Source organism: Mytilus galloprovincialis, unplaced genomic scaffold (assembly GCF_965363235.1).
Source record: "Mytilus galloprovincialis unplaced genomic scaffold, xbMytGall1.hap1.1 HAP1_SCAFFOLD_164, whole genome shotgun sequence".
In the NCBI taxonomy this organism is placed as follows: domain Eukaryota; kingdom Metazoa; phylum Mollusca; class Bivalvia; order Mytilida; family Mytilidae; genus Mytilus; species Mytilus galloprovincialis.
The window spans coordinates 11,934-33,991 of NW_027468093.1; the positions used below are offsets into that span (position 1 = coordinate 11,934).

Here is a 22,058-nt window from a genome sequence, read left to right on the forward strand (position 1 = left end):
CCCTTTGGTGTCTTTCGTCCCTCTTTTATAATGTAATTTGAAAAAAAATATACCTCATATGGTCCGGCCCGTTAATAACCAAATGAGTATTATACTCATATGGTCCGACCATACGCGTATGGTCGGACCATATGAGTATACGCATATGGTCATGACCATACACGTATGGTCAAAATACTCATATGGTCCGGAATATATATAATGAACGCATTTCTAACCCTTTTGAAACCATAAAGCACATGCATATGTATAAAGAAAATTGCAAAAGATTTATATTTTTTTTATTAGATACTATAATCAATAACAGATAAGAATAACAATACATTAAATCATTCGAAAACTGTTCATCTCAAAATGTTTAAATGTTCAATAAATGTCCAATACTGTTCAATCACACAATTGACCACTGAGCGTTTTTCAGCTCTATTGTTGCTTATCTATTCTCTATATGAGCAATCTCATATTTGATTATTGTTTTTACATATTTTAATTCCAGTGAAATATAATTTAATTAGAGCCGGCTAAATAGCAAATTTGCTATTTTGCCGCTGCCAGTCAAATAGCCACTGCCTTTTTTTTTTACTATACATTCAATTTTTACTTGAGATCAACAATGTTAATTTTAGAACTGTATTTTCTTCAATTTAAGAACCTTGCTAAACTGCAAAAAAGATATGTTTTAGGAAAACAAAGTTCTCAATCACAACTTCGAAGATATTTATAAATATCTTGATCTTGGACTACTTGGTATTTTTTGCAATTTATTTTAATCTTTATATGATAATGTACTCCAAAGGTTAGTTTTATTTATAGACGAGATTAAAAAATGCAGAAGAATATAAGCTCTCTAAATATAAAAATGCTGTATATTATATTCCCATGAAGCATTTAAAATAAGAAAAGCAAAACCTGAACCTCGTTGGCATTTTGACTGTCCCTCTGGTATCTTTCGTCCCTCTTTTTTAGATATCCATGATTTATCCTTATTCTGTACATGGGATTTGAAAACTGACATGTATTCTTTTAACTTGCGAAAACCAAGAAAATGCTTATTTGGGCCCTTTTTGGCCCCTAATTCCTAAACTGTTGGGACCAAAACTTACAAAAACAATCCAAACCTTTCTTTTATGGTCATAAACCTAGTGTTTAAATTGCATAGATTTCTATTTACTTAAACTAAAGTTATAGTGCGAAAACCAAAAGTATTCGGACGACGACGACGACAACGCCAACCTGATACCAATATACGACCAAAAAATTAAAATTTTTGCGGTCGTATAAAAAAGTTAAAGCACTTTACCCATCTTGGTCGTTGGGTCCAAACAACCTTAGGTAATTCCCTATCATTTGTACTTATTGTTGACAAAGCTGTGCCATAGGGAATTTTTGATAAATTAAAGTTGGAAGGTGGTAACACTACCCAAACTTTAAACCTTATAAAACCTTACCCACCTTGGTCCCATCATTTGAACTAAGTGTGGACAAAACCTTTCCCGATGGGATTTTTTTTTATGCATTGCAGAATAAAGGAGGTTGTTTCACCCTACCATAACTTTGGAACTCAACTAAAATAGTCCCACCTTTTACCACCTAGGGATTCGGGTCAAAGCAACCTTAGGCAATTGGCTATTATTGGTACCGTGTGTGGATAAAAGCTTAGCATAAGGTTGTCTTAAACACATTTCATTTACCAAAAACTTCTCATTTCCTCTTGCTAAACTGCATCTGCTATGCTTCTTTAATATGTACACATGTATGAATTTAAATGAAAATTTAATTCACTTATTTTCATTCTTCTAAATAATCAAAATTTGTACATTTGTATTCATTGAAATGTATACTAAAGTAATTCAACAGTATAACCAAAATCATATATAAAATAGTGTATAATGTTGCAAAGCATGAGCCAATAAAAAACAGTATTATGCCTGCACAATTTCTACTTTCAGAATGATAAAACAGAAAAAACTATATTGACAATCCTGTGTATTGTTAGCTTAATTTTGTTGTAAAATTTAATATAGAAAATGTGGAAAAATGATGCAAATTTTACAGATCATAACTATAAAAGAACATTTTTGCTGTAAAATTAGTCAGTTGGCATTTCAACAACCAGGAGTATAGTTTCGTCATTTGATCGAAATAATTTGTTTAATACTCCCGGACAGTTCGCTGATTTGAATTTCATTATTTCTCAAAAGATCACAATTTGAAGTTCGTTCGTCGTCATTTGAACGCATTTTCGTCACAATTGATATAAATTGTCATCAAAAAACTTTGGACATTTCCATTTAAAAAATGACTTGAAATAAGTTCCTGTACTTTACATGATTAAACATATTTATCCTTGTCAACACAAATCACAAAAAAAAAAATCACAGACACTGGATTTCTAATAGTATTTCTTTGTCTTTGGTGTCAATGAGGTTGCACAGGTTGAACATTAGAGCAACAAAAACTTTTTTTTTGTTCACTATAGCACTTGTTGTAAAAACATGAGATTGAATAAGATGCATGGTTGTCTTCTTTGAACAATTAAGTCAAGTATAATTCAATATGTGGAAGACGATCTAGATGATTGAGATAATGAAACAACCACTGCCTATTAGTATAAAACACAGTTGTCAGTGAATGCCTCGTACATGAGAGAGACTATGATCATGATGATATGATGGGATGTATACTGTTACAATCATCTAGATTTGGATATTCCTGAAATGAAAAAAAAATATATTTGAAGAAGTATTGCAACTTTAGTTATAGCTAAAAATGGCAAAGTTTACTTAAAACTACTAATTAATAAGCAGGTTGTCTGATTCATTTGAAAATGTCAGGGCAGACAGATCTTGTCCTGATTAACAATATTACTCCATGTCAGATTTGATGTAAATGCTTTGGTTTCAGAGATATAAGCCAAATCTACATTTTACCCTTATGTTCTATTTTTAGCTATGGAGGCCATTTTGGTTATATCTTTTAAACACTTTACTCCAATGATGATTGTGGCCAAGTTTGGTTAAGTTTGGCCCAGTAGTTTCAGAGATTTTTGTAAAAGTTCAGGCTAGGTGAGCTAAAAATAGCCAAATAATTTTGATGAGAGAAACCTGTGTTCAAAACCCATAACAATAAGTTTGTTTCACTTTTTTGTCATAATTCAATAAGATGTATCACCTCAAAGATTAAATGAACCTGTCAAAACGTGGAAGTCGTCAAGTTAAAGTTAAAATAATTTGGAATTTTCTTGTTTCATAAATAATAAAAAAAACAAAAATCTTCCTTTTGGATAACAAATAGTTATCAAAGGTACCAGGATTATAATTAAGTACGCCAGACGCGCGTTTCGTCTACATAACACTCATCAGTGATGCTCATATTAAAATATTTATAAAGCCAAACAAGTACAAAGTTGAATAGCATTGAGGATCCAAAATTCCATTATTGATATTCAAACAGGAATGCATGACAACTGATGAATTCCAGGAAGACAACTATGAGGATCTGTTTGTGAAATGACAATATAATGTTGTCTTTGTCTGTAGACAAAACTTGGATGAGGATACCATACATTTTTTGTTTATAACCGTTGAGTAATTAAATTTCAAGGATAACAAATTTAAGAAATGATGACAAAATAGCATACCACTCATATTGTTAGAAATGTGAAAGATATTTTTTTTTTACATATTTGTGGTCTTGAAAGATATTTTTTACTTTTTTTTCCTACCGACCAACCTGACTTTTTAATGTGAAAAATATGTAAACCAGCAAAATTGAAAAACCCTGGCCTAACAGAAAATACATACAAAATTACACTGACATTTGTATAATATAGACATATATTTGAGAACAAGATTTATAAAGTAAATATCAAACTTTAAATGAATTTATAAAAAAAACCATTTTGACTATTTATTTTTTCTGATAATTCCATAATTATAGAATAAATACTTACTTCACTTCTGTTGTCCATAGAGGTCAACATTTTATTAAAATCAATAACAAGGTTATTGAAAGATGGTCGCCCTGATGGATTCTCATGCCAACAGGACTGCATCGTTTTATTAATTATTTCTGAAGCATATGGAGGTCTGCCAATTCTATGACCTTCTTTTAAAAGTTCAAATAATCTTTCCACAGGTACAGATGGATAAGGATTCCCTCCGAGTGTAAATATCTCCCACAACAATACTCCATAGGACCAACTATGAAAAAAAGATTAAAATTGTAAAGAACAAGGATTAATATATTTATGAATAAATTTAAATTACTTAGTGAATCAAAATATGCTTTTATTTCAACCATCTTTGCAATTTATTTTTACTTGAAGCAAGGTCCTACAAAAATCAGTCATCATAAAGTATCTGTAAGGCCTTTTTTGGGGGAAAATATTACTGCTGTAGAACCTGTGATATAAATTCGTTAAGGTGGTACCCAACACTTTAACTCAAATTAATTTGGCCCCTTTAATTTTCTTAAAATGTTGACAAAGTATTTACTTTGACCCTTTGACAAAAATATAAAAATTTCAAAAAGTTTGAACCAACCGTTTGATCAGAAAAAATTACACTGGTTATATAGCAGTTTGACAAACACTTATTTTGATCATTGAGAAGCTTAATACTCCCTTATGATGCCCCTCATGGGGGGTCCTAGTAATCACATAATCACCATTTTTTTGCCAATATAATCACATAATCATTAAATATTTGCTTATCGTTAGTAATCAAATAATCATAAACTAAAAATACAGTCCTAGGTAATCAAATAATCATGAAATATTTGGCTTAATAATCAAATAATCATTAAAAAAACGGCCAAGTAATCACATAATCAAAAACCCCATGAGGGCCCTCCCTTATGAACACAACGTCATTAAAACGTTCTGCTGATTTTACAGAGTTATCTCCCTGTAGTGTTAGGTACCATCTTAAGATGATATACAGGCATACATGTCAAGTGACATGATATTCGCGTGTAATACACGCTTTTTTAACAGTTTACACACGAGGATTTTGTCACTTGCGTGCATTGTACAGTACAATATGAAACAAGTTGAATTAAACTATAGTAGCAGTCTTTTGACCTTTGTTTTCGTAAGACTTAATTTCCAGAACATCTACATCATGTTTCTTATAAATGCTAACACAAATTCTTTATAGAATATGGAATCATTTTACTGTTTGTTCAAATCTTTCAGTATTTTAAGCTATAAAATAAAATCCTCTGTTCAAAACAGTTCTCTTTTTTATGTTTTTATTAATATCCAATAATGGCACTTTTCCCTAGTTAATTAAGATTGGAGTTGAGTGCACCTACACAAGGGTGCAATCAACATTTTTTTTCTCTATGACATCATATTTTAGGGACTATGCATGAGTGACCCTTAGTGGTGGAAGGATTAATAAAGATACTTGTATAAAACTAGATATCACTGAAATCAGAATGATCCCTAGTTTATAATGAAATAAAAAAAAAGCGACTTTTAATATATTAAAATAATTTCATCCAAAGAACATTGGGAGGGGGGGGGGCTTAAAAAAAACTGAAATCAGGTCATGCACACACCTATGAAGACCTGATTGATGTCTTTTGGGGTATTGGTGGCAGAGTGCTCTATAGTAGTCAAAAAAATAACAAACCAGATGCCCCGCAGGGCGCAGCTGTATACTACCGCAGAGTCAAACCTTGAAAAGTTGGCGCAAGTATGGACACAACATAAAAGCTTGGTACAGCTCTGAATTTGGATTGTGATTAAATAGTTGACACAATATAGGTTTCTGACACGAATGAATGTGGTCTATGAACTTAAACATAAAAACTTAAAAATTTCAAATTGGACATTTAAAAACCAATTATGCCCAAATTGGCACCTCAATCAACCAGATGCTCCGAAGGGGGCAGCTTTATACGACAGCAGAGGTTGAACCCTGAACGGTTGGGGCAAGTATGGACACAACATAAAAGCTTGATACAGCTCTGAATTTGGATTGTGATTAAATAGTTGACACAATATAGGTTTCTGACACAGAATGAATGTGGTCTAACAACTCAAACATAAAAACTTAAAAATTTCAAATTGGACATTTAAAAACCTATTATGGTCCAATATCCAAAATCTAAATATATGGTTAGATTCAGCATATCATAAAACCCCAAGAATTAAATCTTTGATGAAACCAAATCATGTTCAATTTTAGATCCCTTTAATTAGACCTCAATGTGGACCAATTTGATAACCAGGTCCAAATATTAACCAGATGCTCCGCAGGGCGCAGCTTTATACGACCGCATAGGTTGAACCCTGAACGGTCGGGGTAAGTATGGACACAACATTTAAGCTGGATTCAGCTCTAAATTTGGATTGTGATTAAATAGTTGACACAGCATAGGTTTTGGACACAGAATGAATGTAGTCTAATGAACTTAAAATAATTTTTTTGTCTTTGAGCAATCACTATGCTGTTGAATATTAATCCTCTCAAAAAAATGGTTGAAGAAATTTTCTTTTTATTTATGAAATCTGAAATGAGAAAAATTAACCCCCCCACCACCACCATTTTTTTTTCACATCCCCCTTTCCCTTTTTTCAAAACTGATCTCAATTCAAATTTCTAATGGAGTTTGAAACAATAACTACTCATTTAAATACATCATAAAATATTAAAATGTAACAAAAAGTGCTTGTTATCACTGAATGGTAAAGAGTGTTTTAATTTATCAGTTGGTAGTAAAAGTGAATATACATTGTGCATTGTATAAAACAATGATTTAAGTTGATTCAACTACTATTCTGGACAAAGAAAGATAACTCCAATCAATTGAAAATTTCTTGCTATTGCACAATATTGTGCAATTAGATATTTCTTGCTATTGCGCAATACTGTGCAATTGAAAATATTTGCTATTGCACAATACTGTGCAATTGAAGATTTCTTGCTATTGCACAATACTGTGCAATTGAACATTTTTTGCTATTGCACAATACTGTGCAATTGAAGATTTCTTGCTATTGCTGAATACTGTGCAATTGAAAATTTCTTGCTATTGCACAATACTTAATATAATAATTTTGGATCCTGATTTGAACCAACTTGTAAACTGGGCCCATAATCAAAAATCTATGTACATGATTAAATTCAGCATATCAAAAAAGCCAAAGAATTCAATTTTTATTAAAATCAAACTTAGTTTAATTTTGGACCCTTTGGTATTTAATGTAGACCAATTTGAAAACGGGACTAAAAATTAAGAATCTACATACACAGTTAGATTTGGCATATCAAAGAACCCCAATTATTCAATTTTTGATGAAATCAAACAAAGTTTTATTTTGGACCCCGATTTAAACCAACTTGAAAACTGGGCCAATAATCAAAAATCTAAGTACATTTTTAGATTCAGCATATCAAAGAACCCCAAGGATTCAATTTTTGTTAAAATCAAACTAAGTTTAATTTTGGACCCTTTGGACCTTAATGTAGACCAATTGGAAAACGGGACCAAAAATTAAGAATCTACATACACAGTTAGATCAGGCATATCAAAGAACCCCAATTATTCAATTTTTGATGAAATCAAACAAAGTTCAATTTTGGACCCTTTGGGCCCCTTATTCCTAAAAACCTGTTGGGACCAAAACTCCCAAAATCAAACCCAACCTTCCTTTTATGGTCATAAACCTTGTGTTTAAATTTCAAAGATTTCTATTTACTTATACTAAAGTTATGGTGCGAAAACCAAGAATAATGCTTACTTGGGCCCTTTTTGGCCCCTTATTCCTAATCTGTTCAGACCTCAACTCCCAAAATCAATCCCAACCTTTCTTTTGTGGTCATAAACCTTGTGTTTAAATTTCATTGATTTCTATTCACTTATACTAAAGTTATTGTGCGAAAACCAAGAAAAATGCTTATTTGGGCCCTTTTTTGGCCCCTAATTCCTAAAATTTTGGGACCAAAACTCCCAAAATCAATCTCAACCTTCCTTTTGTGGTCATAAACCTTGTGTCAAAATTTCATAGATTTCTATTTACTGAAACTAAAGTTATAGTGCGAAAACCAAGAAAATGCTTATTTGGGCCCTTTTTGGCCCCTAATTCCTAAAATTTTGGGACCAAAACTCCCAAAATCAATCTCAACCTTCCTTTTGTGGTTATAAACGTTGTTTTAAAATTTCATAGATTTCTATTCACTTTTAGTAAAGTTAGAGTGCGAAAACTAAAAGTATTCGGACGACGACGACGACGACGCAGGACGACGACGCCAACGTGATAGCAATATACGGTCGTATAAAAATCTAAATACATGGTTAGATTCAGCATATTGAAGAACCCCATACATTCAATTTTTGTTGAAATCAAACAAAGTTTAATTTTTGACCCTTTGGTCAAAGGCTGTTCCAATAGATAAACCATCTAACATCATAGTACTATCTTACTACACCATAAAAAAACAATTATACCAAGGATGTTTCAATAGATAAACCATCTTACATCATATAATTATATTACTACACCATAAAAACCAATTATACCAAGCATGTTTCAATAGATATACCATAAAAAATCGTAGTACTATCTCACTAAACAATAAAAACCAATTATACCAAGCATGTTCCAATAGATAGACCATCTAACATCATAGTACTATCTTACTACACAATAAAAAGTAATTATACCAAGCAGGTTTTAATAGATAGACCATCTAACATCATAGTACTATCTTACTACACCATAAAAACCAATTATACCAAGGATGTTTCAATAGATAGCCCATCTTACATTATAGTACTATCTTACTACACAATAAAAACCAATTATACCAAGGATGTTTCAATAGATAAACCATCTAACATCATATAATTATATTACTACACCATAAAAACCAAATATACCAAACATGTTTCAATAGATAGACCATCTTACATGATAGTACAATCTTACTTAACAATAAAATCCAAATATACCAAGCATGTTTCAATAGATATACCATATAAAATCGTAGTACTATCGCGCTACACAAAAAAAAACCAATTACATCAAGCATGGTTCAATAGATAGCCCATCTAACATTAAAGTACTATCTTACTACACCACAAGAGTGCACACACTGAAATGTCTCGCCTTCTTTACTAATTCCTGATACTATCTTGATAGACCTAAATATAAAGCTTTATTACAACTGTCACATAAACTCAACATTAACCAAGAAAAGGAAACATTTATCAATCAACCATGAAAATGAGGCCAAGGTCAGATGAACCATGCCAGGCAGACATGTACAGCTAACAATTTTTCAATACAACAAATATAGTTGACTTATTGCTTATAAATAAAGAAAAACAGACCACAACACACAAACACTTAAAACTTAGCAATGGACCGTGAAAATGAGGTCAAAGTCAAATTAAACCAGCCTAACCAACATAAAGATCATAAAATATGTCCATACACCAAATATAGTTGACCTAATGCATAAAGTATTAGATAAATAGACCAAAACTAAAAACTTAACTTTGACCACTGAACCATTAAAAAAAAGGTCAAGGTCAGATGACACCTGTCAGCTAGACATCTACACCTTACAATCATTCCATACACCAATTATAGTAGACCTATTGCATATAGTATAAGAAAAACAGAGCAAAACACAAAAACTTAACTATAACCACTGAACCATGAAAAAATGAGGTCAAGGTCAGATGACACCTGTCAGCTAGACATGTACACCTTACAATCATTCCATACACCAATTATAGTAGACCTATTGCATATAGTATAAGAAAAACAGACCAAAACACAAAAACTTAACTATAACCACTGAACCATGAAAATGAGGTCAAGGTCAGATGACACCTGTCAGCTAGACATGTACACCTTACAATCATCCATACACCAATTATAGTAGACCTATTGCATATAGTATAAGAAAAACAGACCAAAACACAAAAACTTAACTATAACCACTGAACCATGAAAATGAGGTCAAGGTCAGATGACACCTGCCAGTTGGACATGTACACCTTACAGTCCTTCCATACACCGAATATACTAGACCTATTGCTTATAGTATTGAAAACGGGACCAAAAATTAAGAATCTACATACACAGTTAGATTTGGCATATCAAAGAACCCCAATTATTCAATTTTTGATGAAATCAAACAAAGTTTAATTTTGGACCCTTTGGGCCCTTTATTCCTAAACTGTTGGGACCAAAACTCCCAAAATCAATACCAGCCTTCTTTTTATGGTCATAAACCTTATGTTTAAATTTCATAAATTTCTATTTATAAATACTAAAGTTATGGTGCAAAAACCAAGAAAAATGCTTATTTGGGTCCCTTTTTGGCCCCTAATTTCTAAACTGTTGGGACCTTAACTCCCAAAATCAATCCCAACCTTTCTTTTGTGGTCATAAACCTTGTATCAACATTTCATAGATTTCTATTTACTTAAACTAAAGTTATAGTGCGAAAACCAAGAAAATGCTTATTTGGGCCCTTTTTGGCCCCTAATTCCTAAAATATTGGGACCAAAACTGCCAAAATCAATCCCAACCTTCCTTTTGTGGTCATAAACCTTGTGTTAAAATTTCATAGATTTCTATTTACTTTTAGTAAAGTAAGAGTGCGAAAACTAAAAGTATTCGGACGACGACGACGACGACGACGACGACGCAGACGACGACGCCAACGTGATAGCAATATACGACGAAATTTTTTTCAAATTTTGCGGTCGTATAAAAATTTTAAAAAATCTTGATTTATTAAAACAGGGGACAATATTAGAAATTTCATCTAACATTTTGATCCTAGTTTTATTAATTTCTGAACATGTTATGATAAAATGAAATTCATCTTCCACCTCTTTATGGCATAAAGGACATATTCTATTTTCTAAAGCTGTTTTGTTGTATCTACCGCGATCAACAGCCAACATACTATAATTACTTATTCCTATTTTAGCATAATTTTTTGTAACATTTTTATCTAAATTCAATATAAGGTACTTTTCTAGTTCATACTTTACTTTAAATTTTCTGTAGGTTCTTAGTTTATTTCCATTTATTGAATTATCATCATTAAAGAGACAATTTCTCCAAAATATAATGTAAATTCCATTGAGCTTCTTCACGACGGCTAAAAGTAATCGTTTTTTTAGAGAAGAACCTACTACCACTTCATCAACAGACCACAGCTCACGTGGGGCTCTTGCTTCGTGGCTTATTCTACTATGCACACTAACAATTTGAAACAAAAGGGTTCTCATTTTATAATGAAGTTTGATGTCTTAATAGCTATTGTAGAATGAAGAACAGCAATCGAAAGGTAGTTAAACATTAATGTATGCTAGAAGATATGTTTCAGGTATTTGTCGAACCTGGGACACATGTCGTAGAAAGCTCGCTACAAGGATAGGGCGGCGACTTCGGTGGCGGCGTTATCTACCTGCCTAAAAGCTTTATATTTTAGAAAGTGGAAGACCTGGAAGCTTCATACTTTGTATATAGATACCTCATGTTACGAAGTTCCCGTCTGTCACATGTCCATTGTCCTTGGCCTCATTTTTATGGTTGTGTGACGACTTGAAAATAGTTAAGATTTTTTTTTAATGTTAATTTCTCTCCTATTAAGAGTACTAGTAATATGAGTAATATGATAACTATATTTGGTATGTGCGTACCTTGCAAGATCCTCATGCCCGTCAGACAGATTTCACTTGACCTCAACCTCATTTTTTGATCAGGGAACAAGGTTAAGTTTTGGTGGTCAAGTCCATATCTTAGATACTCTAAGAAATAGGTCTTGTATATTCGGTGTATGGAAGGACTGTCAGGTGTACATGCCCAACTGACAGGTGTTATCTGACCTTGACCTCATTTTCTTGGTTTAATGGTTATAATTAAGTTTTTGTGTTTTGGTCTGTTTTTCTTAATCTGTTTGCAATAGGTTTACTATATTTGATGTATGGAATGATTGTAAGGTGTACATGTCTAGCTGGCAGGTGTCAATTGGCCTTGAACTCATTTTCATGGTTCAGTGGTTACAGTTAAGTGTTTTGAGTTTTGGTCTTTTTTTCTATTACTATATGCAATAGGTCAACGGATTTGGCTATACTTCTTGGACCTTTTGGATTATAGCTCTTCATCTTTTATATAAGCTTTTGATTTCAAATATTTTGGCCACGAGCATCACTGAAGAGACATGTTTTGTCGAAATGCGCATCTGGTGCAAGAAAATTGGTACCGTTAATATTATTATTTGTTGTATGCAAATATATCATTATGTATTTGTCATTATCGCTATTTTGTGCATTTTGCCTTTGATCTTTTTTTGTGATAATTTTTCAGTTCGTGCTACTTGCTTGAGAAGGAAAATTATAGCTAAAAACTAAGCAGGCACGTGGCGTTGCTAGAATAGCTATAAACAGATTATCATTGGTCATCTCAACTCGATTGCCTTTCTCGATTTCGCCGTCCCGGTTCAAGCGAGAAAATCAATCTCGTTGAGATGATCAACGATATTCTAAATAAAGTCTCGCAGGTTTAATTGACTTTGATCTCATTTTCACGGTTCATTGCTCAGGTTAATTTTTTGTGTTTTGGTCAATTTTTCTTAAACTATAAGCAATAGGTCAACAATACTTGTTGTATAGAAGAATTATAAGCTCCAATTTGATTTCATTCAACAAATTAATTCATGACCTGCATGTATACGCTTAGAACACGGCAACGTAACAAATGGTGAATATTTATCATCCGTGTAATTTGGTCATAAGGATATTTGCAAACTTTCAACGGATTGCCAATGAGACAACTATTCACAAAAGACCAAAATGACACAGACATTATCAACTATAGGTCACCGTACGTAAGAGTTCATAAAATACAAATATTCCGCGTGGAACACCTCCTTTTGCTTCCTCTATTTTCACCCTTTGGATGGGACCTTCAAATTTAATTTTGCTTTCTAACCGATAAATGCATATACAAATCATGATGCATTTTTTATGTGTACTTTAAGGGCCCTTGATTGGAACAATATTCTTCTTTTTTTCTATCATAGAAATTACAATAAAACTTTCCAACAGGCTGTGTCTACTTAACGTTAACATTAATTGGTACTCGTTTCCCCTGATACATGTTAGACTGAGTCCTTTCGCCTGTAGAGTCTGTTCATCAGAAGTTCACAAAACTGTCAACGTTGCTATTACAAAAGGAGTGATTACATTAATTCAAAATCCATGACCCAAAATTTTTTACAAATGTAGTTTATGTCATAAAACATGAAGAAACAAATTTGGGAAGGGTATAAAAATATAGCAAGTAACACACTGTTCACACTAGCAATATTGACTAAGGTGATCAGACACCACTCTTCATATGTTGTCTTAGGTTAACTCTGCTCACCTTGAACACATATTGACAATGTTTACCTCTGGTCCAGTTACAATGATTCTTTGATCAAATAACACACTCATTTATGTTGGTAACCTCTGGTCACCTCGTACATATATTCATTATGTTGACCTCTGGTCACCTTACTATAATGCTCACATAACACAATCGTTCACTTTGGTTACTTCTGGTCACCAAACACATTCATTGACGTTTTTTACCTCTGGTCGCCCTAAACCGCTATTCATATATTAACTTCGGTTCATGTTTGTAGATAATATCAGTCAGTACTTGAGGTACAGTTAATGTGTACGTCAAAAAAACAAAGCATTTTCAAAGTTTTAATGGTTGCATACAATTCAGTACTCACGAGCGTTGGATGTTTGTAGATCATATTGGTCAATGCTTTAGGTACAGTTCATGTGTATGTCAAGAAGGCTGGGGATTTTGAAAGTTTTAATGGTTGCATACATTAGTACTCACAAGGGTTGTATGTTTGTAGATAATATCGGTCAGTACTTGAGGTACAGTTTATGTGTACGTCCACCAGACATAGCATTTTAAAATTTTTATGGTTGCACAACTTAGTATTCACTACGATTGGATACTTATAGATTATATTGGTCAGTACTTGAGGTACAGTTAATGTGTATGCCAAGAAGACAAAGCATTTTGAAAGTCTTAATGGTTGCATACATTAGTACTCACAAGGGTTGGGTGTTTGTAGATTATATTGGTCAGTACTTCAAGGTACAGTTAATGTGTACACCAAGAAGGAACACAAGGAATAAGATTAAGGTTATACTTATATCTATTCATGTTATCATAGTTTTGTAACAGAAATAAACAGGCCCTTAAAATTACATAGAAAATCTATTCGTAACACCAAGTTCAAAAGACAATGAAAGAAGAAGAACAAAGGCTTCATCAGAACATGACATACAAATTACACTGACTTGGGTCAGACAAATGGATTTTTTAAATAATAACAGCAACAGATTCTATTCCTTTTCAATTAAAAACTAAGATTGGTTTGCTCATTGGGAAAGACTGTCCTGTAACCTTTAGTTAATGACCTTCTACATAATGTAGTCCCTGGTGGAGCGTGGTAGCCTTGACAATCATACCACATTTTCTTGTGTCAATCAAATATTATCAATTAGAATGATTCATTTGATTCATATTTAATTAATCTTTATTGCTTTTAAGAATATTAATCAAAATGATAAACAAAAATTACAAGTATATACATTGTTTATTTCTTTAACATATACATGAATGGGAATATTATAATAAAGAATAAAAATTATAATTATAATGTTTACATATCAACACGAAAAACTGATTACATTTTCTGCAAAAAAAAAAAGTAATAATTCAATCGGTTTATAAATATATATATCTGCTATTAAAATATTTCCAAAATAAAAAGTAATTTCACCCGTTGCCTGCATTAATAATAAATAAGTGCTTATTCAAAAATTACAAATTTATCTTAATCCATAAATTCATTGTGTATATAAATAAGTTCATTCAACTTCAATAAATATAGTTTATATGTATAAGCTTATTCAAAGAAAAATAATGATATAATAATAAACTGGCATCAATTAAATGTAAAATGTTTTTGTACAATGTATAAACAGAATAGATTTGCATAAGTTATCATGTTGACTGAAGTGTATAAGTCCATGAAATGGAAATGCATCTACATAATAAACACATAAATGAAAATTACAATTTTTCATCACAGCTACACCAAAAAAGTTCTTGCCAGCTTATGCTATCTCAAATATTCCGACAACAAAAATCTACCTAAATTCAGGAAAATATCTCATGTCATTCAAATGTTATTAAAATTATTGAACTTAATATATACTTATCTAAGTCCAGTATGTTACATTTTAAAATTGATTATGATTCTATAATGTGTTTTCAAAAATAAATATATCATTCAGTGGTTGTTAATTGCAGGCTTATTTACTTATGAGTTTGTTACTAAATTTTACCAAATCTTGACTTTGATAAAAAAAAAAATCAACACAGAGCATGTGGATCACTTTACAGATGATTTGTTGTATTAAATTTATTCTTTAAGAAACATTTTTTCTACTAGTATTTACCTATCAGTGAATGTTTGATTTTTGTTTCCCACTCCATTTGCACTGCAAGGTTGATGAAATTGAAACAAGAGGCCTGGTAGATATTGGAAAATATCAGTGAATTAGTGTTTAGAAGCCAATAATTCAAAAATAGTAAAGGGGAATACACCTTTGTCTACATTGTCAGTATAAAAAGTATATATCATACCAAAAAGCAACATCACAAAAATACTGAACTCAAGAGGAAAATCTAATCAGAAAGTCCATAATCACATGGCAAAATCAAATGACAAAACGCATCAAAAACGAATGGACAAGAACTGTCATATTCCTGACTTGGTACAGGCATTTTCAAATATAGAAAATGGTTTGTCGTCAATAAACAACATAAAAAAATGCAAAAATCGGTGTTCCTTAAAATTACATTATAGGGGCAGCAACCAAACAATGTGTTGTTACGTTTGTAGATAATCTTGACCTGAAAAACAATTTTATCCTATGTCAGAAATGCTCTAAACTCTATTTCTTTGTTAGGTTGTGTAAGAGGGTGAGAGCGAGTTGCTTATTTGATTTTTTTTCACATAAACACATTAATTGTGCGTTTAAATTGAGAATAAGGACATCAGGATGAAAGAAAACAGGTTTTAAAAGTCTGCTAAATACATTTATGTTGTCAAAACGCTCCAGATTACACATATACATATGACTTCTTATGAGAAACACAATTTCTATAACTTGACAATCAAACTCAAATAATAAAACCACATGAAAAGTTATAATAAATTAAATAAAGATTTGTCATGTGTTCAATCAAACAAAAGACTTAATATAACAATGTATAAGATGAACTGCAAAGGAAGCATAAAAATGTGTGATCCAATAGTCTTAAATAAATATATCTCAAATGCAAGTAACTCAAAAATTCATTCGATAGGAATACCACATGTAAAAATATAAATACATCTTTGTATTAACACAGACTGAAGTATTGATTTATGCTAAAATAAGACCTCACCTAATATGGCTAACACACTTACATTGATTTTTAAAAGTTGCTGCCTATTAATTTAAACCTACAATCATTCTTCAGATTATATGAGAATTGGTTACAGCCAACTTCAGTCATCAATTTTCAAGAAAGAGGATTCAGGCCATGTGGACAAAACAACATGCATACGAAAAGTCGTGTATCGATATCGAATCTACATTGGTCTTCTAGATACTAGATTAGTCCATGTTGATTTTATTAAGTTTAAGATACAATTTCTTGGTAGTGTAGATTTATTTCATTGTCCTGCTCACAAGCAAACTTAAAACTCACAGTAAAACCCAGTAAGATAATATAATTGAAAAAATTAAAACATTTTTTACTTCCATTAGTAAAATTCAATACATTTGTTTCGAGTTTACACTATTCAAGATGGTTTGCACTTGTTGATAGACCTAAAAGCAAAAAGTGCATACATAATTAACTTAAATTTCTGTATTTGTAAAAAACATGACAGAAGACACCATGTTCTTCATTTAGAAAAAGTTTAAGGAATGAATTAAACATTCTTCTTTTAAAAAATTGCACATTTCTTTAAAAATCTAGGCAGATAGTTTTCTGCTACAATCCAACATGGCAGACACCATTTGATATAGCTTAAGCAAATAAACAAAATAGAGTGGACATAATGTGTTTGTGGTAGGTTTTAAATTTTGGATTTTTATATACTCAGATATGATTGGTAATAATATTAATTTTGTAATCAGGAATGCATTTGACACAAGTTCTTCATTGACAAGATCATGAAGATATAATCCTTATTTCACAAAATGGGTGCATTCTTTCAATAATTGGAACAAATAATTTTAAACAATGACTAACTTGTGAAATTTAACCAATACATTTAAAAAAAGACTGCATTTGACATCTTTTCACATATATTATTAAAATAGTAGTCACAGTACTAATTGATATTTTAGTCTGCAAACATGATTCATTCATTAGTTGTTGCTGCAATTAATTGGAAACTAGCTTGCAGTAACTGTGAGTACTCATAGATCAGTACTTTATGTCTCTAGTGTTTTAGTTTAATTTTGTGATGATGTTAAACCACTGTCCTGGCTTAGAGGAGGGTTGAACCCTGTTCAAATTCAGGAGACTTTAATTCCGAGGTTATGTTTTTTTTACTGTCTCAAGGTAACAAGACTGTAATTCAGTGGTTGCACTTGTCTAATACATATGTTTCTGGTTATTGTTTGGTTTTACTTTTTATCAGATTAGGGTCTTTCATAGCTTGCTTTCAACTATGGATTTCTATTTACTTAAACTAAAGTTATAGTGCGAATACCAAGAAAATGCTTATTTGGGCCTTTTTTGGCCCCTAATTCTTAAAATCTTGGGACCAAAACTCCCAAAATCAATCCCAACCTTCCTTTTGTGGTCATAAACCTTGTGTTTAAATTTCATTGATTTCTATTTACTTATACTAAAGTTATTGTGCGAAAACGAAGATTAATGCTTATTTGGGCCCTTTTTGGCCCCTTATTCCTAAAATCTTGGGACCAAAACTCCCAAAATCACTCCAACCTTCCTTTTGTGGTCATAAACCTTGTGTTAAAATTTCATAGATTTCTATTCACTGTTACTAAAGTTAGAGTGCGAAAACTAAAAGTATTCAGACGATGACGAAGATGACAATTTCAATGTTGACATTATTTTCCTTTTAATTAGTGAAAACGCCTAGTTCATTATCTTCGCTAGCCAAAGGTTACCATCAACACCCGTTCTCTTCACCCTTGGTGGATTGAGTCAAGATTTGTGATAACAATGTTGCGCCATCTATTGGAAGATTAAAGTCACACCCATTCCAAATACATTATTCTTGACCAATGGTAGAACTTGAACTCTTCAATTTGGAGGTAAAAACATGTAGATTCTACACACTTGGTAAAGCCGGAAACGAAAAATATATGTCAACATTCATGCATTTGTGCATGAGACATACACACAGGAACTTCTAATAGTTGATTAAAAACCTTCAAGTTGTCAATTAATATTTTCATATGTTTAGGGATGTAAAGACTTGTTGCACAATAAACATGTGGCAACTGTTTACAAACACGTCTTACATTTACACGTGTTCATGTTATAGGCGCTTTTTGATTGGATGCAGCGAGTTTCGACTGCAACCAATAACAAGAGGCTGTCACAACGACAGCAAACCAGATTTATTAGCATTTATTTGTGTCCTGGCAATATCACAAGAACCATTACTGATGATTGGTGAAAGTGAAAATCGTCAATATCAAATTTGACCTCTATTTTGTCATCAGTATCAGCATATTAAAATTTGAAAAGCTTAGATTGAATGGTTTGTGAGTAAATGCAACAACGTGAATGGAAACACCATTTTACGATCTTTCAAGAGCCATAACTCTTGAACGGTAAAAGTCAAAATCGTCATTATTGAACTTGAACTCTATTTTGTCATCAGTAACAACATATTAAAATTTGAAAAGCTTTGGTTGAATGGTTCATGAGTTAGTGCACGGACAACATTTGATTGCGGCCCGCCTGCCCACCCCCGAGCATCCCCAAATCAATAACCGACATTTTTGTCACAAAAATCCGGTTAAAAATCCTTACCTTGTGTTTCCGAAATTTTATCCGCCAAGGGTGAAGAGAACGGGTAACCCTTGGCAAGCGAAGATGCTAGTTCATGGCCTACCATCTATAGATAAGGGATTAAATTGAAGGTCACATGAATACACTGAAATAGTTCGACTTATTCACTTGCAAGTGAATAACTTGTCAGTGAAAATGGTGATGTTTCTTAGCTTATATTTACAAATTTAAACAAAAACAGCTGCTTATACCTAGTTATTATTTCACTATTTCATTTTTGTTATTAAATGATTGAAAAAAAATAAAAATCATATTTTTGCCCCTTTCATGAAGTTTTTAATTAGCAGGCTGTGGTTCATTTTATCCCAGTATCTAAATACATTACCACTTTTAAATCATCTATCTATACAAATTCTAATGTGAAGCAAATATCAATGAATATTTTATCATATAATGTGCACTAATTGTTTAATCTCATTATTGACTGAATCAAACTATTTCTATCATCTTTTACAAGGATATCTTTTGACTCTGAATAATATATAGTTGCTCTGTGCTTATCAACTTCTTTCATATCTGCAACACCAGGTCCTAGGCTACGAACATGGTTTAAACTTATATGGAGTAATGTAAAATATATCTAAAATAAAAAAGTAATTCATTGTAAACTAAATTTGATTTTATAGCCTTAGAAGCAACAAGCATTCCAAGAGTGTTGTATGGGAATACATATTCCTCACTGTATAAATGGAACAAAATCATTTTCAAAACGCTCTACTGGATCTATATAACTTGTCATGGTGCAAACTTTTTTAACAAACACCAAGTCAATATTTTCAGGACCAATGAAAAAAGGTGTGGAAACTAATTATTTGACTGAATTTTTCCACGGCCAATAACTCGGCACAAGATCATTAGACAGTGAAAACAGTGTACCTGATCTGTAACCTGTCTCTTTAAAACTACATAAACCTATTATCAAATAAATATCTTAAAGCATGACCAAGAAGAGGCTCTAAAGAGCCTGTGTTGCTCACTTAAGTCTATGGGTATATCAATCATAAAGCACGCTCTCCAACATGTCAGCCATGTTTGTTGTTTTTTTAAGTAAATACATTAATGATGCATGCGATGATTGTGGCCAAGTTTGGTTAAAATTTGTCTTAGTAGTTTCAGAGAAGATTTTTATAAAAGAAGACAAAAATTTGAAAAATATGTTAGCATGAATACTTCTCAAACTTACAACCATTCTAAACATCAAATATAGTAGACCTATTGCATACAGTATAAGAAAAACAGACCAAAACACAACCAGATGCTCAGCAGGGCGCAGCTTTATACGACCGCAGAGGTTGAACCCTGAATGGTTGGGGCAAGTATGGACACAACATTCAAGCTGGATTCAGCTCTAAAGGAGTGTGTTCGATAAGGTCCTAAAATGGCCCACTTTTTTAGCGTAAATTTCAAATTCGGATTTATTGACCAATATCACGATAAATTATAGCTAATACATTGACTAGATAGGATATAAGCCATTTTGTTTATAATTTTACGTTTCTGCGTTTCATTATGACGTCACAAGTTGTACTCGTATTGATTTTTCACGACAAAATCAATGAAAATGGGTAAATTTCCAAAGATTATTTGACAGGAAACATAGAACGCATAGGTCGACAACAAAGATCTTTTAAAATAATGTTTGTGAAGACATTTAACATGTCTTATTTGAATATTAGGCTTGTCGACGCCTGCTCTATGTTTCCTGGTCCTTTATTTGGTTGAAATCCTGCTGATTTTGTCAAATTTCACCAAAATTCCTTATCTTGACCGTTTTCGAATGTAAAAATCGTTGTGTTAGAATTAAACTTTGACAAAAACAGCTCTGTTTAACTTTTTCACATGTCTTTAAGGCAACTTAAAACAATTATTGTCTTGTAACCATGAACTTTATCATTGGGGCCAAATATGGCACTTACCGAACTTACTCCTTTGGATTGTGATTAAATAGTTGACACAGCATAGGTTTCTGACACAGAATGAATGTGGTCTAATGAACTTAAAATTTTTGTTTTGCCTTTGAGCAATTCACTATGCTGTTGAATATTAATCCTCTCAAAAAAAATGTTTGAAAAATTCTTTTTATTTATGAAATTTCAAATGAGAAAAATTGAACCCCCCCCCCCCCTCCCCAATTTTTTTTTCACATCCCCCTTTCCTTTATTCCAAAACCGATCTCAATTCAAATTTCTAATGGAGTTTGCAACAATAATCACTCATTTAAATACATCATACAATATCAAAATGTAAAAAAAGTGCTTGTTATCAGTGAATGGTAAAGATTGTTTTAATTTATCAGTTGGTAGTAAAAGTGAATATATACATTGTATATTGTATAAAACATTGATTTAAGTTGATTCAACTACTATTCTGGACAAAGAAAAATAACTCCAATTGAAATTTCTTGCTATTGCACAATATTGTGCAATTAGATATTTCTTGCTATTGCGCAATACTGTGCAATTGAAAATACTTGCTATTGCACAATACTGTGCAATTGAAGATTTCTTGCTATTGCGCAATACTGTGCAATTGAAAATTTCTTGCTATTGCACAATACTGTGCAATTGAAGATTTCTTGTTATTGCTGAGTACTGTGCAATTGAAAATTTCTTGCTATTGCACAATACTTAATATAATAATTTTAGATCCTGATTTGGACCAACTTGAAAACTGGGTCCATAATCAAAAATCTAAGTACATGTTTGGATTCAGCATATCAAAGAACCCCAAGAATTAATTTTTTGTTAAAATCAAACTAAGTTTAATTTTGGACCCTTTGGACTTTAATGTAGACCAATTTGAAAACAGGGCCAAAAATGAAGAATCTACATACACAGTTAGATTTGGCATTTCAAAGAACCCCATTTATTCAATTTTTGATGAAATC

The 22,058-nt window shown here is 31.9% G+C and overlaps 1 protein-coding gene across 1 annotated transcript; it reads right to left on the bottom strand.

Annotated features, from left to right (window-relative positions):
- Positions 1-264: 264 nt before the first annotated feature.
- LOC143060774 (fibroblast growth factor receptor 4-like) lies at positions 265-20,770 on the bottom strand. The gene is made up of 3 exons (XM_076233637.1): positions 11,514-20,770; positions 3,953-4,202; positions 265-2,712 (listed from the first exon to the last, which is right to left on the bottom strand). The coding sequence occupies exons 1-3, from the start codon at positions 11,516-11,518 to the stop codon at positions 2,659-2,661; spliced, it is 309 nt and encodes a 102-aa protein (XP_076089752.1). The 5' UTR covers positions 11,519-20,770; the 3' UTR covers positions 265-2,658.
- Between the last annotated feature and the right edge of the window lie 1,288 nt (positions 20,771-22,058).

Coding starts and splice junctions, on each gene's coding strand:
- LOC143060774 (XM_076233637.1), bottom strand. Junction 2,713..3,952: donor CTATGGACAACAGAAGTGAA/GTAAGTATTTAT, acceptor TTTTCATTTCAG/GAATATCCAAATCTAGATGA.